This window comes from Doryrhamphus excisus, linkage group LG5 (genome assembly GCF_037039965.1).
Source record: "Doryrhamphus excisus strain RoL-2023G ecotype Guam linkage group LG5, RoL_Dexc_Guam_v1.1, whole genome shotgun sequence".
In the NCBI taxonomy this organism is placed as follows: Eukaryota; Metazoa; Chordata; class Actinopteri; order Syngnathiformes; family Syngnathidae; genus Doryrhamphus; species Doryrhamphus excisus.
This window is the reverse complement of record NC_136361.1, coordinates 5,288,229-5,304,044: the sequence shown is the minus strand read 5'-3', so window position 1 is coordinate 5,304,044 and position 15,816 is coordinate 5,288,229. Positions and strand designations below refer to the sequence as shown.

The following is a 15,816-nucleotide window of genomic DNA, read 5'->3' as shown; positions in this document are numbered from 1 at the left end:
TGTCTCTCTTCTTACAGCATTACATTACATACGGCATTCTTACAGAATGCAGAATCGAATTATTAGCACTAAGCTAATCGTGGATTATACATTTTTCATGTCTGCATAAACTGGAGCTTCTATGTATAGAAATGATTGGATTGAATGTATGTGTTCTCCTTGTGTTAGTCTGTAACACAAGGATACACACTCCGTTCCAGTAGGTGGCAGCATACACCCAAACGTTGTTGGCGCCTTTTAAAAACAAGACGACCTGCACTTACGCTGGCGGAAGAAAAAGTAGTTCCCACCAACGTCGGATGAATTAAACATTCTTAATAATGTACTTACTTTCTAATGTTGATGCTATACATGACTAACGTATCAGAGTGTATTTTGTTTGGATAATCTATTTTACAACCGAAATATCTCGTACCGGAAGTATCAACATATCAGTATCAATCCGCACACAACCACTTCATCCGGGTATCTTAGCTTTCCTAGTTGCTAACGAGAGGACGAGGGAGCTGTCGATTCTTCGCCAAGCAAAAGTCAAGTGCTAGTGTGTGGAAAATGAGTGCAGTTCAAACGCTTAGAGCGTTGGTGAATCAGCGACTAACTGCGGCCGTTGAAGAAATATTCGCAGTGTTCGAGAGCACGATAGCAGGGTACGAGGAGGAACTTACTCGAACAAAAGAGGAGAACGGGAGACAACGTCAAATACTAGACGCCGTTGTCAAACAGCCTCAAGTTGTGTTACACAGAGCAGGTTTGTTTCATTCTTACTCATGTTTACTAACTTTATATTCTAGTGTTAGAACTCTACCCAAAGAGCGTTATAGCACCGTTAGCTTGTTAGCATTTTTGGTGCTTTCTTGCTAGATGCTACCATGTTAACTGTTAGCATGTTAGCATTTTAGCTAATTTACTCCTGTCTCAAGGCAAATACACACATGGCATTATGAAGGCAGCTTATAGGACAGCCATGGCACTTTCTTAACTTGATGCTCTCTTGCTAGGCGCTAGCATGATGACTGTTAGCATTTTAGCTAATTTACTCATGTCTCAAGGCAAATTCACACATGGCATGATGTAAGGACACTATGGGACTGCCTTAACACTTTTGGGACCTGGTGCCTTCTTGCTAGATGCTACCATGGTAACTGTTAGCATGTTAGCTAATTTACTCATGTCTCAAGGCAAATACACACATGGCATTATGAAGGCAGTGTTGGATCCAAAAGAGACATTTTAAAAAGATAAATCGTCGTTTATGTACTCCTATAAAGTTGGGTTATGAAGTTATTTGCTCATATTTTGGCTAGCTAACAATAAAGTTAAAACCAAGCACATAGTTTATGAAGATGTTTTTATTACGCAATGTACACAGTTTATCACAAACACATAGTTTCACAAGTACTGATTGTTACCCACACAAAAAAGAGAACTAGGGTGAGGACCGAGATAGGAGACGTCTGGTGTGCGTGATATGGCTAATTTACAGCACAAGAAATCACAGAACGTTCCAGACGCCCTGGCGCCGTCCTTACTGAAAAGAAAGACAGAGACAAGTCAACGACGATCACACAATGCACCATCTTGAAACGTATAAAAAGGCGGGCAGGGAAAGAAAGGATGCTTTTTGCAGTTCCGCCGTACAAAGGACCGCTTACTTGTAGGCACGCAGGGACTGCAAATAAGCCCGGACAACTGTATTTGGTATTGTTTGTATCAGGAATAAATACCCTGGTTTTCATATATTGGTTTGGTTATTTAGTCCTCCCATATCCTCAATTCGACACCCATTTAGGAATCTTCAAGGGAGATTTCCTTCAGTTGGCAGGTTGCGGCATAAACCACAAGTCCTTCTCAGCAGGGCTGTGGATGGAATACATTAAAACAGACCGTTTTTGTGGAAACAGGAAATCCAAAGAAATACCCCTGGGATAGGTGTTAACTCTTCCGTTCTATATAATCAAATTTTCTTACAATTTTTGTTAAACATGTTTGTCTTCTTGTGTCCTGCAGATGCCAGTAAAGAATATCTTCAGCACATTAATGAAGAGGAGGAGAGGCCAGAACCCCCCCCCAATAAGGAGGAAGAGGAGGATTACAGAATCAGTCAGGAGGGAGAGCATCTTGAAGGACTGGCGGAGTTCCCAGTGCTTGGTCTCTTTGTGAAGATGGAAGATGAAGACAAAGGTGAACCTGAGGAGAAGAGAGAGGTGGAGCACATGAAAATAGAAGCTGATGGAGACCACTGTGGAGGACCACAAGCAGACAACCTCTCAGCTTTACTATCAGATAGTGACGACCCGGCATCACACTCTCCTGACACTGATGATGAAGACTCTAAAGCTGATCAGACATGTCACACTGACAACACACGCTTGAAATGCGCTCAGTGTGATCAGACTTTTGAGCACAAGAGAGCACACACTGGAGATGAACCATACTTCTGCTCGATGTGCGATAAAAGAAACTTTGAAAAGGTACAATTGACAGCACACACAGGCATACACAATAGGGAAAAACCATTGTCCTGTTCAGTGTGTGGTACAGGTTTTGTACATAAAAGTAAATTAGAAACACACATGCGAATACACACTGGAGAAAAACCATATTTGTGTTCAATCTGCAGCAAAAGTTTTTGCAACCAATCAAACTGTGCAAGTCACATGCGAATACACACTGGTGAGAAACCATATGCCTGTTCAGTTTGTGGTAGAAGTTTTGCACGAAATGATCATTTAAAAGCACACATGCAATTACACAGTGGTGAGAAACCACATATCTGTTCAGTGTGTGGTAGAGGTTTTGCACGCAAAAGTAATTTAAAAACACACATGCGAATACACACTGGAGAAAAACCATATGCGTGTTCAATCTGCAACAAAAGCTTCCGTTACAAGTCAAGCCATGCAAACCATATGGAAATACAGTGTTGAGAAACCACATACCTGTTCAATGTGTGGTGCAGGTTTTGCATTCAGTCATTCATTAAAAGGACACATGATTCAACACACTGGTGAGAACCCACATACCTGTTCGGTGTGTGGTGCAGGTTTTGCATTCATTCATTAATTCATTAAAAGTACACATGACTCAACACACAGGTGAGAAACCATTTTCCTGCTCAGTGTGTGGTACAAGCTGTTCCACCAAATCTAATTTGAAAATTCACTTGCGAATACACACTGGAGAAAAACCGTATGCATGTTCAATCTGCAACAAAAGCTTTCGTGACGCATCAAGCCGTACAAAACACATGAAAAGCCACACTGGTGAGAAACCATATGCTTGTTCAGTGTGTGGTGAAGGTTTTGCATTCAATAATTCATTAAAAGCACACATGATTCTACACACGGGTGAGAAACCATTTTCCTGTTCAGTGTGTGCTAAAAGATTTTCCACCAAATATCATTTAAAAATTCATTTGAGAATACACACGGGAGAAAAACCATATGCATGTTCAATCTGCAACTCCAGCTTTCGTGACGCATCAAGCCGCACAAAACACATGAAAAGCCACACTAGTGAGAAACCATATGCTTGTTCAGTTTGTGGTACAAGTTTTGCACTAAATGGTCATTTAAAAGCACACTTGAGAATACACACGAGAGAAAAAACAAATGTTCAGTCTGCAACAAAAGCTTTTCCGGACAAGGAGCAGTTGTAGAACACATGAGAACTCACCGATGAGAAAGTGTTGTGTTGCTGATTCTGAATTGTTAATGCAATAAAGATGTTTTTCTTTTAAAGATGTGTCAGTCCGTTTTTGTTCAACATGCGTCTGCATCCCATAATAGTCGCTTTCTCCTTTTGGGGGCTCTGATTAAACAATGCTATCCTGGTTGACGTATTTGCATGAAAAGATTGGGAGATGTCTCTCTTCTTACAGCATTACATTACATACGGCATTCTTACAGGATGCAGAATCGAATTATCAGCACTAAGCTAATCGTGTATTATACATTTTTCATTTCTGCATAAACTGGAGCTTCTATGTATAGAAATGATTGGATTGAATGTATGTGTTCTCCTTGTGTTAGTCTGTAACACAAGGATACACACTCCGTTCCAGTAGGTGGCAGCATACACCCAAACGTTGTTGGCGCCTTTTAAAAACAAGACGACCTGCACTTACGCTGGCGGAAGAAAAAGTAGTTCCCACCAACGTCGGATGAATTAAACATTCTTAATAATGTACTTACTTTTCAATGTGTTATTGTTGATGCTATAAATGACTAACGTATCAGAGTGTATTTTGTTTGGAGAATCAGTTTTATAACCGGAATATCTCGTACCGGAAGTATCAACATATCAGTATCAATCCGCACACAACCACTTCATCCGGGTATCTTAGCTTTCCTAGTTGCTAACGAGAGGACGAGGGAGCTGTCGATTCTTCGCCAAGCAAAAGTCAAGTGCTAGTGTGTGGAAAATGAGTGCAGTTCAGACGCTTAGAGCGTTGGTGAATCAGCGACTAACTGCGGCCGTTGAAGAAATATTTGCAGTGTTCGAGAGCACGATAGCAGGGTACGAGGAGGAACTTACTCGAACAAAAGAGGAGAACCGGAGACAACGTGAAATACTAGACGCCGTTGTCAAACAGCCTCGTGTTGTGTTACACAGAGCAGGTTTGTTTCGTTCTTACTCATGTTTACTAACTTTATATTCTAGTGTTAGAACTCTACCCAAAGAGCGTTATAGCACCGTTAGCTTGTTAGCATTTTCGGTGCTTTCTTGCTAGATGCTACCATGTTAACTGTTAGCATTTTAGCTAATTTACTCATGTCTCAAGGCAAATACACACATGGCATTATGAAGGCAGCTTATAGGACAGCCATGGCACTTTCTAAACTTGATGCTCTCTTGCTAGGCGCTAGCATAATGACTGTTAGCATTTTAGCTAATTTACGCATGTCTCAAGGCAAATTCACACATGGCATGATGTAAGGACACTATGGGACTGCCTTAACACTTTTGGGACCAGGTGCCTTCTTGCTAGATGCTACCATGTTAACTGTTAGCATGTTAGCATTTTAGCTAATTTACTCATGTTTCAAGGCAAATACACACATGGCATTATGAAGGCAGCTTATAGGACAGCCCTGGCACTTTCTAAACTTGATGCTCTCTTGCTAGGCGCTAGCATGATGACTGTTAGCATTTTAGCTAATTTACGCATGTCTCAAGGCAAATTCACACATGGCATGATGTAAGGACACCATGGGACTGCCTTAACGCTTTTGGGACCTGGTGCCTTCTTGCTAGATGCTACCATGCTAACTGTTAGCATGTTAGCATTTTAGCTAATTTACTCATGTCTCATGGCAAATACACACATGGCATTATGAAGGCAGCTTATAGGACAGCCATGGCACTTTCTAAACTTGATGCTCTCTTGCTAGGCGCTAGCATGGTGACTGTTAGCATTTTAGCTAATTTACTCATGTCTCAAGGCAAATTCACAAATGGCATGATGTAAGGACACTATGGGACTGCCTTAACACTTTTGAGACCACATGCCTTCTTGCTAGATACTACCATGCTAACTGTTAGCATGTTAGCATTTTAGCTAATTTACTCATGTTTCAAGGCAAATACACACATGGCATTATGAAGGCAGCTTATAGGACAGCCATGGCACTTTCTAAACTTGATGCTCTCTTGCTAGGCGCTAGCATGATGACTGTTAGCATTTTAGCTAATTTACTCATGTCTCAAGGCAAATACACACATGGCATTATGAAGGCAGCTTATAGGACAGCCATGGCACTTTCTAAACTTGATGCTCTCTTGCTAGGCGCTAGCATAATGACTGTTAGCATTTTAGCTAATTTACGCATGTCTCAAGGCAAATTCACACATGGCATGATGTAAGGACACTATGGGACTGCCTTAACACTTTTGGGACCAGGTGCCTTCTTGCTAGATGCTACCATGTTAACTGTTAGCATGTTAGCATTTTAGCTAATTTACTCATGTTTCAAGGCAAATACACACATGGCATTATGAAGGCAGCTTATAGGACAGCCATGGCACTTTCTAAACTTGATGCTCTCTTGCTAGGCGCTAGCATGATGACTGTTAGCATTTTAGCTAATTTACGCATGTCTCAAGGCAAATTCACACATGGCATGATGTAAGGACACCATGGGACTGCCTTAACGCTTTTGGGACCTGGTGCCTTCTTGCTAGATGCTAACTGTTAGCATGTTAGCATTTTAGCTAATTTACTCATGTCTCATGGCAAATACACACATGGCATTATGAAGGCAGCTTATAGGACAGCCATGGCACTTTCTAAACTTGATGCTCTCTTGCTAGGCACTAGCATGATGACTGTTAGCATTTTAGCTAATTGACGCATGAAACAGAAAAAGAGAACTAGGGTGAGGACCGAGATAGGAGACGTCTGGTGTGCGTGATATGGCTAATTTACAGCACAAGAAATCACAGAATGCTCCAGACGCCCTGGCGCCGTCCTTGCTGACAAGAAAGACAGAGACAAGTCAACGACGATCACACAATGCACCATCTTGAAAAAAAGACGGGCAGGGAAAGAAAGGATGCGTTTTGCATCTACGTCATACAAAGGACCGCTTACTTGTAGGCACGCAGGGACTGCAAATAAGCCCGTATTTGGTATTGTTTGTATCAGGAATAAATACCCTGGTTTTCATATATTGTTTTGGTTATTTAGTCCTCCCATATCCTCAATTCGACACCCATTTAGGAATCTTCAAGGGAGATTTCCTTCAGTTGGCAGGTTGCGGCATAAACGACAAGTCCTTCTCAGCAGGGCTGTGGGTGGAATACATTAAAACAGACCGTTTTTGTGGAAACAGGAAATCCAAAGAAATACCCCTGGGATCGGTGTTAACTCTTCTGTTCCATATAATCAAATTTTCTTACAATTTTTGTTAAACATGTTTGTCTTCTTGTGTCCTACAGATGCCAGTAAAGAATATCTTCAGCACATTAAAGAAGAGGAGGAGAGGCCAGAACCCCCCCACAATAAAGAGGAAGAGGAGGATTACAGAATCAGTCAGGAGGGAGAGCATCTTGAAGGACTGGCGGAGTTCCCAGTGCTTGGTGTCCCTGTGAAGATGGAAGATGAAGACAAAGGTGAACCTGAGGAGACGAGAGAGGTGGAGCACATGAAAATAGAAGCTGATGGAGACCACTGTGGAGGACCGCAAGCAGACAACCTCTTAGCTTTACTATCAGATAGTGACGACCCGACGTCACACTCTCCTGACACTGATGATGAAGACTCTAAAGCTGATCAGACATGTCACACTGACAACACACGCTTGAAATGCGCTCAGTGTGATCAGACTTTTGAGCACAAGAGAGCACACACTGGAGATGAACCATACTTCTGCTCGATGTGCGATAAAAGAAACTTTGAAAAGGTACAATTGACAGCACCCACAAGCATACACAATAGGGAAAAACCATTGTCCTGTTCAGTGTGTGGTACGGGTTTTGTACATAAAAGTAAATTAGAAAAACACATGCGAATACACACTGGAGAAAAAACATATTCGTGTTCAGTCTGCAGCAAAAGTTTTTGTAACCAATCAAACTGTGCAAGTCACATGCGAATGCACACTGGAGAGAAACCATATTCATGTTCAATGTGCAACAAAAGCTTTCGTTCCAAATCAAGCCGTGCAAACCACATGCAATTACACAGCGGTGAGAAACCACATACCTGTTCAGTGTGTGGTGCAAGTTATGCATTCTTTCGATCATTAAAAGTACACATGACTAAACACACTGGTGAGAAACCATATGTCTGTTCAGTTTGTGGTAGAAGTTTTGCACGAAATGATCATTTAAAAGCACACATGCTATTACACAGTGGTGAGAAACCATATGCCTGTTCAGTTTGTGGTAGAAGTTTTGCACGAAATGATTATTTAAAAACACACATGCGAATACACACTGGAGAAAAACCATATTCGTGTTCAATCTGCAACAAAAGCTTCCGTTACAAGTCAAGCCATGCAAACCATATGGAATTACACAGTGTTGAGAAACCATTTTCCTGTTCAGTGTGTGCTAAAAGATTTTCCACCAAATATCATTTAAAAATTCATTTGAGAATACACACGAGAGAAAAAACAAATGTTCAGTCTGCAACAAAAGCTTTTCCGGACAAGGAGCAGTTGTAGAACACATGAGAAGTCACTGATGAGAAAGTGTTGTGTTGCTGATTCTGAATTGTTAATGCAATAAAGATGTTTTTCTTTTAAAGATGTGTCAGTCCGTTTTTGTTCAACATGCATCTGCATCCCATAATAGTCGCTTCCTCCTTTTGGGGGCTCTGATTAAACAATGCTATCCTGGTTGATGTATTTGCATGAAAAGATTGGGAGATGTCTCTCTTCTTACAGCATTACATTACATACGGCATTCTTACAGGATGCAGAATCTAATTATTAGCACTAAGCTAATCGTGGATTATACATTTTTCATGTCTGAATAAACTGAAGCTTCTATTTATAGAAATGATTGGATTGAATGTATGTGTTCTCCTTGTGTTAGTCTGTAACACAAGGATACACACTCCGTTCCAGTAGGTGGCAGCATACACCCAAACGTCGTTGGCGCCTTTTAAAAACAAGACGACCTGCACTTACGCTGGCGGAAGAAAAAGTAGTTCCAACCAACGTCGGATGAATTAAATATTCTTAATAATGTGCTTACTTTCTAATGTTGATGCTATACATGACTAACGTATCAGAGTGTATTTTGTTTGGAGAATCTATTTTTGAACCGAAATATCTCGTACCGGAAGTGTCAACATATCAGTTTCAATCCGCTCACAACCACTTCATCCGGGTATCTTAGCTTTCCTAGTTGCTAACGAGAGGACGAGGGAGCTGTCGATTCTTCGCCAAGCAAAAGTCAAGTGCTAGTGTGTGGAAAATGAGTGCAGTTCAAACGCTTAGAGCGTTGGTGAATCAGCGACTAACTGCGGCCGTTGAAGAAATATTTGCAGTGTTCGAGAGCACGATAGCAGGGTACGAGGAGGAACTTATTCGAATAAAAGAGGAGAACCGGAGACAACGTCAAATACTGGACGGTGTTTTCCAACAGTCTCAAGTTGTGTTACACACAGCAGGTTTGTTTCATTCTTACTCATGTTTACTAACTTTATATTCTAGTATTAGAACTATCCAAAGAGCGTTATATAACGTGTCAATGGAGGGCGGATACACTGCAGGGTTTGCATTGCAATGCAGGCTCTGCATAGCAGAGCAGCCCATCGTATTATTCCTGTTTAGCTATTAATATTATTATATCTTAATCTTCCCATTTTGGGCGCGTAACTGTTAGCATTTTAGCTAATTCACCCATGTCTAAAGATAAATACACATGGCATTATGCAGGGAGGTTATAGGACCGACTTTGCACTTTCTGAACTTGAGGCTCTCTTGCTAGGTGCTAGCATAATAACCGTTAGCATGTTAGCATTGTAGTATTTTAGCCAGTTTACTCATGTCTAAAGGCAAATACACACATGGCATAATGTGGGGACAAGATGGGACTACCTTAACACTTTTGGGACTTGAGGCTGTCTTGCTGGGTGCTAGCATGATGACCGTTAGCATGTTAGCATTGCGGTATTTTAGCTTGTTTACTCATGTCTAAAGGCAAACGCACACGTGGCATGATGTAGGGACACTGTGGGACTGCCTCAATACTTTTGGGACTTTGTGTTTCTTGCTAGGTGCTAGCATGATAACCATTAACATGTTAGCACATGTTTGTTTATGAATGTCTATAGCCAAATACACACTTGGCATGATGCAGCCAGGTTATAGGACATCCTTGGCACAGTCTGTACTTGAGGCTCTCTTGCTATGTGCTAGGTGCTTTCTTGTTAGTTGCTACCATGCTAACTGTTAGCATGTTAGCTATGTTGCTAAATTTCTGAAGTAATGTACGCCCGGGGTTGACAACACAGGTTGCAATCCAAAGAAGTTCTCCTGGGATAGGTTTTAACTCTTCTGTTCTATTTAATCTTTTTTGCTTACCATTTTTGTAAAACATGTTTTTTCTTCTTGTGTCCTGCAGATGCCAGTAAAGAATATATTCAGCACATTAATGAAGAGGAGGAGAGGCCAGAACCCCCCCACAATAAGGAGGAAGAGGAGGATTACATAATCAGTCAGGAGGGAGAGCATCTTGAAGGACTGGCGGAGTTCCCAGTGCTTGGTGTCCTTGTGAAGATGGAAGATGAGGACAAAGGTGAACATGAGGAGAAGAGAGTGGTGGAGCACATGAAAATAGAAGCTGGTGAAGGAACACAAGCAGACAACCTCTTTGCTTTACTATCAGATTGTGGCGACCCGACGTCACCCTCTCCCGACACTGATGATGAAGACTCTAAAGCTGATCAGACATGTCACACTGACAACACACGCTTGAAATGCGCTCAGTGTGATCAGACTTTTGAGCACAAGAGAGCACACACTGGAGATGAACCATACTTCTGCTCGATGTGTGATAAAAGAAACTTTGAGAAGTTACAATTGACAGCACACTCAGGCATACACAATAGGGAAAAACCATTGTCCTGTTCAGTGTGTGGTACAGGTTTTGTACATAAAAGTCAATTAAAAACACATATGCGAATACACACCGGAGAAAAACCATATTCATGTTCAATCTGCAACAAAAGCTTTCGTTCCAAATCAAACAGTGTGAGCCACATGCGATTACACGGTGTTGAGAAACCACATACCTGTTCAGTGTGTGGTGCAAGTTATGCATTCTTTCATTCCTTAAAAGCACACATGACTCAACACACTGGTGAGAAACCAAATGCATGTTCAATCTGCAACAAAAGCTTTCGTGACACATCATGCCGTACAAAACACATGAAAAGACACACTGGTGAGAAACCATTTTCCTGTTCAGTTTGTGGTAATCATTTTGCACGAAATGATCATTTAAAAGCACACATGCAATTACACAGCGGTGAGAAACCATATGCCTGTTCAGTATGTGGTAAATGTTTTTTACGTAAAAGTCAATTAAAAATACACATGCGAAAGCACACTGGAGAAAAACCATATTCGTGTTCAATCTGCAACAAAAGCTTTCGTTACCAATCAAATTGTGCAACCCACATGCTATTACACAGTGATGAGAAACCACATACTTGTTCAGTATGTGGTGCAGGTTTTGCAGTCATTCATTCATTAAACGGACACATGACTCAACACACTGGTGAGAAACCATATTCCTGTTCAGTGTGTGGTAAAAGATATTCCACCAAATCTCATTTAAAAATTCACTTTAGAACACACACTGGAGAAAAACCGTATGCATGTTCAATCTGCAACAAAAGCTTTCGTGACGCATCAAGCCGTACAAAACACATGAAAAGCCACACTGGTGAGAAACCATATGCCTGTTCAGTGTGTGGTGAAGGTTTTGCATTCAATAATGCATTAAAAGCACACATGTCTCGACACACTGGTGAGAAACCATTTTCCTGTTCAGTGTGTGCTAAAAGATTTTCCACCAAATATCAATTACAAATTCACTTGAGAATACACACGGGAGAAAAACCATATCCATGTTCAATCTGCAACAAAAGCTTTCGTGACACATCGAGCCGTACAAAACACATGAAAAGCCACACTGGTGAGAAATCATATGACTGTTCAGTTTGTGGTAGAAGTTTTGCACGAAATGGTAATTTAAAAGCACATGTGAGAATACACATGAGAGAAAAAACAAATGTTCAGTCTGCAACAAAAGCTTTTCCGGACAAGGAGCAGTTGTAGAACACATGAGAACTCACCGATGAGAAAGTGTTGTGTTGCTGATTCTGAATTGTTAATGCAATAAAGATGTTTTTCTTTTAAAGATGTGTCTGTCCGTTTTTGTTCAACATGCGTCTGCATCCCATAATATTCACTTCCTCCTTTTGGGGGGTCTGGTGAGGCCTGATTAAACAATGCTATCCTGGTTGACGTATATGTGTACTGTACCCAAATATGTTTCAGCACATTTGTTTTAGTTGCATTAGATAACTTAACTTAACTTAGATAGACACCTAATATTTGCAAATATCTTTTGATAATTAAATCGAGCACTATTTTACATTTAAAAGATGTTTTCCTGCGTGAATATCAGTGAGTGAAGGAGAGAAATTGTAAGCGGAACCTTTGTTTTTGTAGTCGCGCACCCTCGGTCGCTTACTCTAGGCGGACTTCCTGTCCTCCTTCGGATGCAAGTCGGAGAAAGCTACTGGTGTTTATATGTGTTTTTTTCCCCTCTCGAAGACTCTCCACAGGTTAGTAACGATTGAAATCGTTTTGTACCAAAAGATTTATACTTTGTGTAACTTTCGTAAATGACAAACAGTAATTTTGGGTGGCTTTTCTTAACTTGGAAGCAGTAATGGGAATAACGGCGTTACTATCGTCGTTACACCACAAACAGCCACTGGATGTCACTGTTGAGTCGAATTCACAAATGAAGGACGGACTAGCTGCTCACACATACATACTTTTGGATTTTAAATTTAAAAAAAAATATCGTCTAGTATTCTCCATGCTACGCTATTATTTCAAATACACTACCTTTTAAAATTATCAATTTTAATTGACTTTTTTTCATAATTTCTACTTTTTAATCACAGAATTATGATTTCTTATATCATAATTTAGATTTATTACCTCATAATTCATTCATTCATTTTCTACCGCTTTTCCTCACGAGGGTCGCGGGGGGTGCTGGAGCCTATCCCAGCTGTCTTCGAGCGAGAGGCGGGGTACACTCTGGACTGGTCGCCAGCCAATCACAGGGCACATATAGACAAACAACCATTCACACTCACATTCACACCTATGGACAATTTGCATGTTTTTGGAATGTGGGAGGAAACCGGAGTACCCGGAGAAATACCTCATACTTTTATTAATAATTATTATATAATAATTTTTAATTAAATAATTTTATTTTTTCTTTCAGGGGCAAAAACAGGCTTCAATGAATTTCCTCATTTTTTTCCATGCCCTGTACTTTTTGTATGTGTTCTTCTTCCTGTGTTGAAACTTATACCACCAATCTCAGAGGGAAATACATGTTCAAAAATAACAATTTTCTCAATAGTAATTTATTTAAAAAAGTCGGCCTAGACATGTGAGACACTGGTTACTTATATTAAAATATATCACAGACCCGTAACAATAAATAAGACTTTGGACAACCTAGGATACACCATAGGACACATTTTTTATGCCCCCCCCCCAAAAAAAATACTAGTAATGAATGTCAAAAATGTGTGATGTTTGTGTTTTAACTAGACAGTCCCACAATAGTCATAATTCAGTTATTTACATAGGTACATATTTTCAACTTCGGGTTTATGTACGAGTTCAGTTTTGAGACTCTGAAATCAGCAATCAACAGGTTTATTCCCTGTGTGTGTTTTCATGTGTTTGACCATCGTTATCCTATTAGTGAATCTTTTATCACAAACAGAACAAGTATAAGGTTTTTCTCCAGTGTGCGTTCTCATGTGTGAAACCATATTGGACTTTTCCGAGAATCTTCTACCACAAACGGAACAAATACAAGGTTTTTCTCCGGTGTGCGTTCTCATGTGCGAAACCATGCTCGACTTTTCAGAGAAGCGTCGCCCGCACACCGAACAACTAAATGGTTTTTCTCCTGTATGCGTTCTCATGTGTATCATCATATTTGACTTTTGAGAGAATCTTCTGTTACAAACCGAGCAACCAAAAGGTTTTTCCCCCGTATGCGTGCGCATGTGTGTTATGATATTTGACTTGTGGGAGAATCTTTGATGACAAACGGAACAGCTAAACGGTTGTTCGCCAGTGTGCGTCCGCATGTGTCGAGCCAAATCGCTCTTACTGGAAATGTTTTCCCAACAAACTGGGCAAGTCAAACATTGTTTACGCGCCTTCTTTTTTGAACAGCGAGAGTGTTTTGGGTCATTTGAGTCGCTTTTCAAAGTTTCTTGATGGTTTTCTTCAACCTCATGAGATGTTGTGTCGTCGCTATCTGATAATGGAGGTAAGAGGTCGTCTGCTTGTGATCGTCCACAGTGGTCTCCATCAGATCCTGTTTCGTGTTGTGGTGAGCTGCTGCTTGAAGGTTCTTCACGGTCTTCGGTCTTCACAGAGGCGAGACCCCCTCCCTCCTGAGTGATCCAGAGTTCCTCCTCTTCCTCTTTAACATGAGGGGACTGTGGATCCTCCTGCTTCAAAGTGGAGCTCCCATCTTGTGGCTGGACGGGACCTTCTTGACAATCAATCACCTTCTGGACGTCTGCAGGGAAACAGGAAACACAAATCCTAATCATTTTCCTCTTCTTCCGGCATAACATCTTGGAATGTATTTGATTGTTTGGATTATAATCAGAATAAAACACAAATATTAATAGTAATTAACAATATAAAGGATATAAAATCGCAACAATAAGATTTGTTCGTATTATTCGTCCCTCAGTGGGGAAATTTGCAATACAAAAATATTAATATAAATATTACTAATAATATAATTATATAATATAATTACAATATAAATGTATAATATAATAAAAATACATACATATATAATATAAGTATAAAATAATAAATTATAATTATATAACAATAAATATAATATTAATATACCAACGAGCCACAGAAAAGAATCGATTTCATATAATATTAATATAAATATATATAATTATATAATAATTATATAAATATAAATAAATATAATAAATAAATATATATATAAATATAATAAATGATAATTATATAAGAATAATAAGTATAATATTAATATACCAACGAGCCACAGGAAAGAATCAATTTCATATAATATTAGTATAAATATATATAATTATATAATACAATTATGATATAAATATATAATATAATATATAATAAATTATAATTATATAATAAGAAATATAATATTAATATTAACATAACAACGAGCCACAGAAAAGAATCGATTTCATCGCGCCAGTATTGCGATACTACACCGGATATCGACATTATCGCTGTATCGATACGCCCACCCACTAATAAATGACATTTCCGTAACGTGGACGTTATTTTCTTGCTATTGGGTTGTATTCATTTGGTTAAATGCTTTAGAAAACGATGTCACAGTTAGTGGTAGCTTTGTGAAGACTACATATGTTTATATTGACCAATATTTACAGCCTGGGTTGGGAAGACATGTTAAAAGTAGAATAAGAGTGAGTCTGTAAAGTTACCTTCAATTCGTACCACACATCGAGTCTTGCTAACAGCCTCCAGTTGCCGTCGATGTCGATCCTTCTCCGCTCTCGTTCGACAAAGTTCCTCCTCGTATGACGCTATCGTTCTTTCAAACAGCTCGAAGATTTCGTCCGCTGCCGCCATAAGTCGCTGCTTTACTAAATCTTTCAACATTCTGACGCCGTCGTTTTAGCGAATTAATTTGTTTTCTTTCTTCCTTCAAACTTCCGCCCTTTTCTTCTTCATTCCGCTCTTCGTATTCTTTTCCATTAATGGCGGGTTGCAGCCATGACTTTAAAGCTACACACCGCCCCCTGCTGTATGGAGTATGAAACGTCGGCTGTGTGTACTTTACCTGCATCACTTCCTCTATTCTTAAATAGATGATAATCTGTTTACATTTCAAAATAACTGTTGAATTTGCTTCTTACATGTTGTGTTGTGTTTTGAAATAGCTCTAAAAGAAGCAAAAATGGCATTTGAACACTAATGATCAAAGGAAGTAGGTTTTGCATGCAATTGCAGTTTAAATGCCACAGAGGGCGCCATTGCA

The 15,816-nt window shown here is 39.8% G+C and overlaps 4 protein-coding genes across 4 annotated transcripts; 3 read left to right on the top strand and 1 right to left on the bottom strand.

The window, feature by feature from the left end:
* The first annotated feature begins 456 nt into the window (after positions 1-456).
* On the top strand, positions 457-3,073 carry LOC131108492 (uncharacterized). The gene is made up of 2 exons (XM_078790626.1): positions 457-748; positions 2,008-3,073. The coding sequence occupies exons 1-2, from the start codon at positions 553-555 to the stop codon at positions 2,925-2,927; spliced, it is 1,116 nt and encodes a 371-aa protein (XP_078646752.1). The 5' UTR covers positions 457-552; the 3' UTR covers positions 2,928-3,073.
* A 1,256-nt stretch (positions 3,074-4,329) lies between these two features.
* Positions 4,330-8,250, top strand: LOC144898501 (uncharacterized). The gene is made up of 2 exons (XM_078790618.1): positions 4,330-4,619; positions 6,940-8,250. The coding sequence occupies exons 1-2, from the start codon at positions 4,424-4,426 to the stop codon at positions 8,166-8,168; spliced, it is 1,425 nt and encodes a 474-aa protein (XP_078646744.1). The 5' UTR covers positions 4,330-4,423; the 3' UTR covers positions 8,169-8,250.
* Positions 8,251-8,829: 579 nt separating this feature from the next.
* Positions 8,830-11,880, top strand: LOC131108490 (uncharacterized). Its single transcript, XM_058059462.2, has 2 exons — positions 8,830-9,121; positions 10,078-11,880. Exons 1-2 carry the CDS (start codon positions 8,926-8,928, stop codon positions 11,796-11,798), a joined length of 1,917 nt encoding a protein of 638 aa, XP_057915445.2. The 5' UTR covers positions 8,830-8,925; the 3' UTR covers positions 11,799-11,880.
* Positions 11,881-13,031: 1,151 nt separating this feature from the next.
* Positions 13,032-15,543, bottom strand: LOC131108510 (uncharacterized). Its single transcript, XM_058059499.2, has 2 exons — positions 15,260-15,543; positions 13,032-14,316 (listed from the first exon to the last, which is right to left on the bottom strand). Exons 1-2 carry the CDS (start codon positions 15,435-15,437, stop codon positions 13,418-13,420), a joined length of 1,077 nt encoding a protein of 358 aa, XP_057915482.2. The 5' UTR covers positions 15,438-15,543; the 3' UTR covers positions 13,032-13,417.
* Positions 15,544-15,816: the final 273 nt, after the last annotated feature.

Coding starts and splice junctions, on each gene's coding strand:
- LOC144898501 (XM_078790618.1), top strand. CDS start 4,424: ATGAGTGCAGTTCAGACGCTTAGAGCGTTGGTGAATCAGCGACTAACT. Junction 4,620..6,939: donor TGTTGTGTTACACAGAGCAG/GTTTGTTTCGTT, acceptor TGTGTCCTACAG/ATGCCAGTAAAGAATATCTT.
- LOC131108490 (XM_058059462.2), top strand. CDS start 8,926: ATGAGTGCAGTTCAAACGCTTAGAGCGTTGGTGAATCAGCGACTAACT. Junction 9,122..10,077: donor AGTTGTGTTACACACAGCAG/GTTTGTTTCATT, acceptor TGTGTCCTGCAG/ATGCCAGTAAAGAATATATT.
- LOC131108492 (XM_078790626.1), top strand. CDS start 553: ATGAGTGCAGTTCAAACGCTTAGAGCGTTGGTGAATCAGCGACTAACT. Junction 749..2,007: donor AGTTGTGTTACACAGAGCAG/GTTTGTTTCATT, acceptor TGTGTCCTGCAG/ATGCCAGTAAAGAATATCTT.
- LOC131108510 (XM_058059499.2), bottom strand. CDS start 15,437: ATGTTGAAAGATTTAGTAAAGCAGCGACTTATGGCGGCAGCGGACGAA. Junction 14,317..15,259: donor ATGTGTGGTACGAATTGAAG/GTAACTTTACAG, acceptor GTTTCCCTGCAG/ACGTCCAGAAGGTGATTGAT.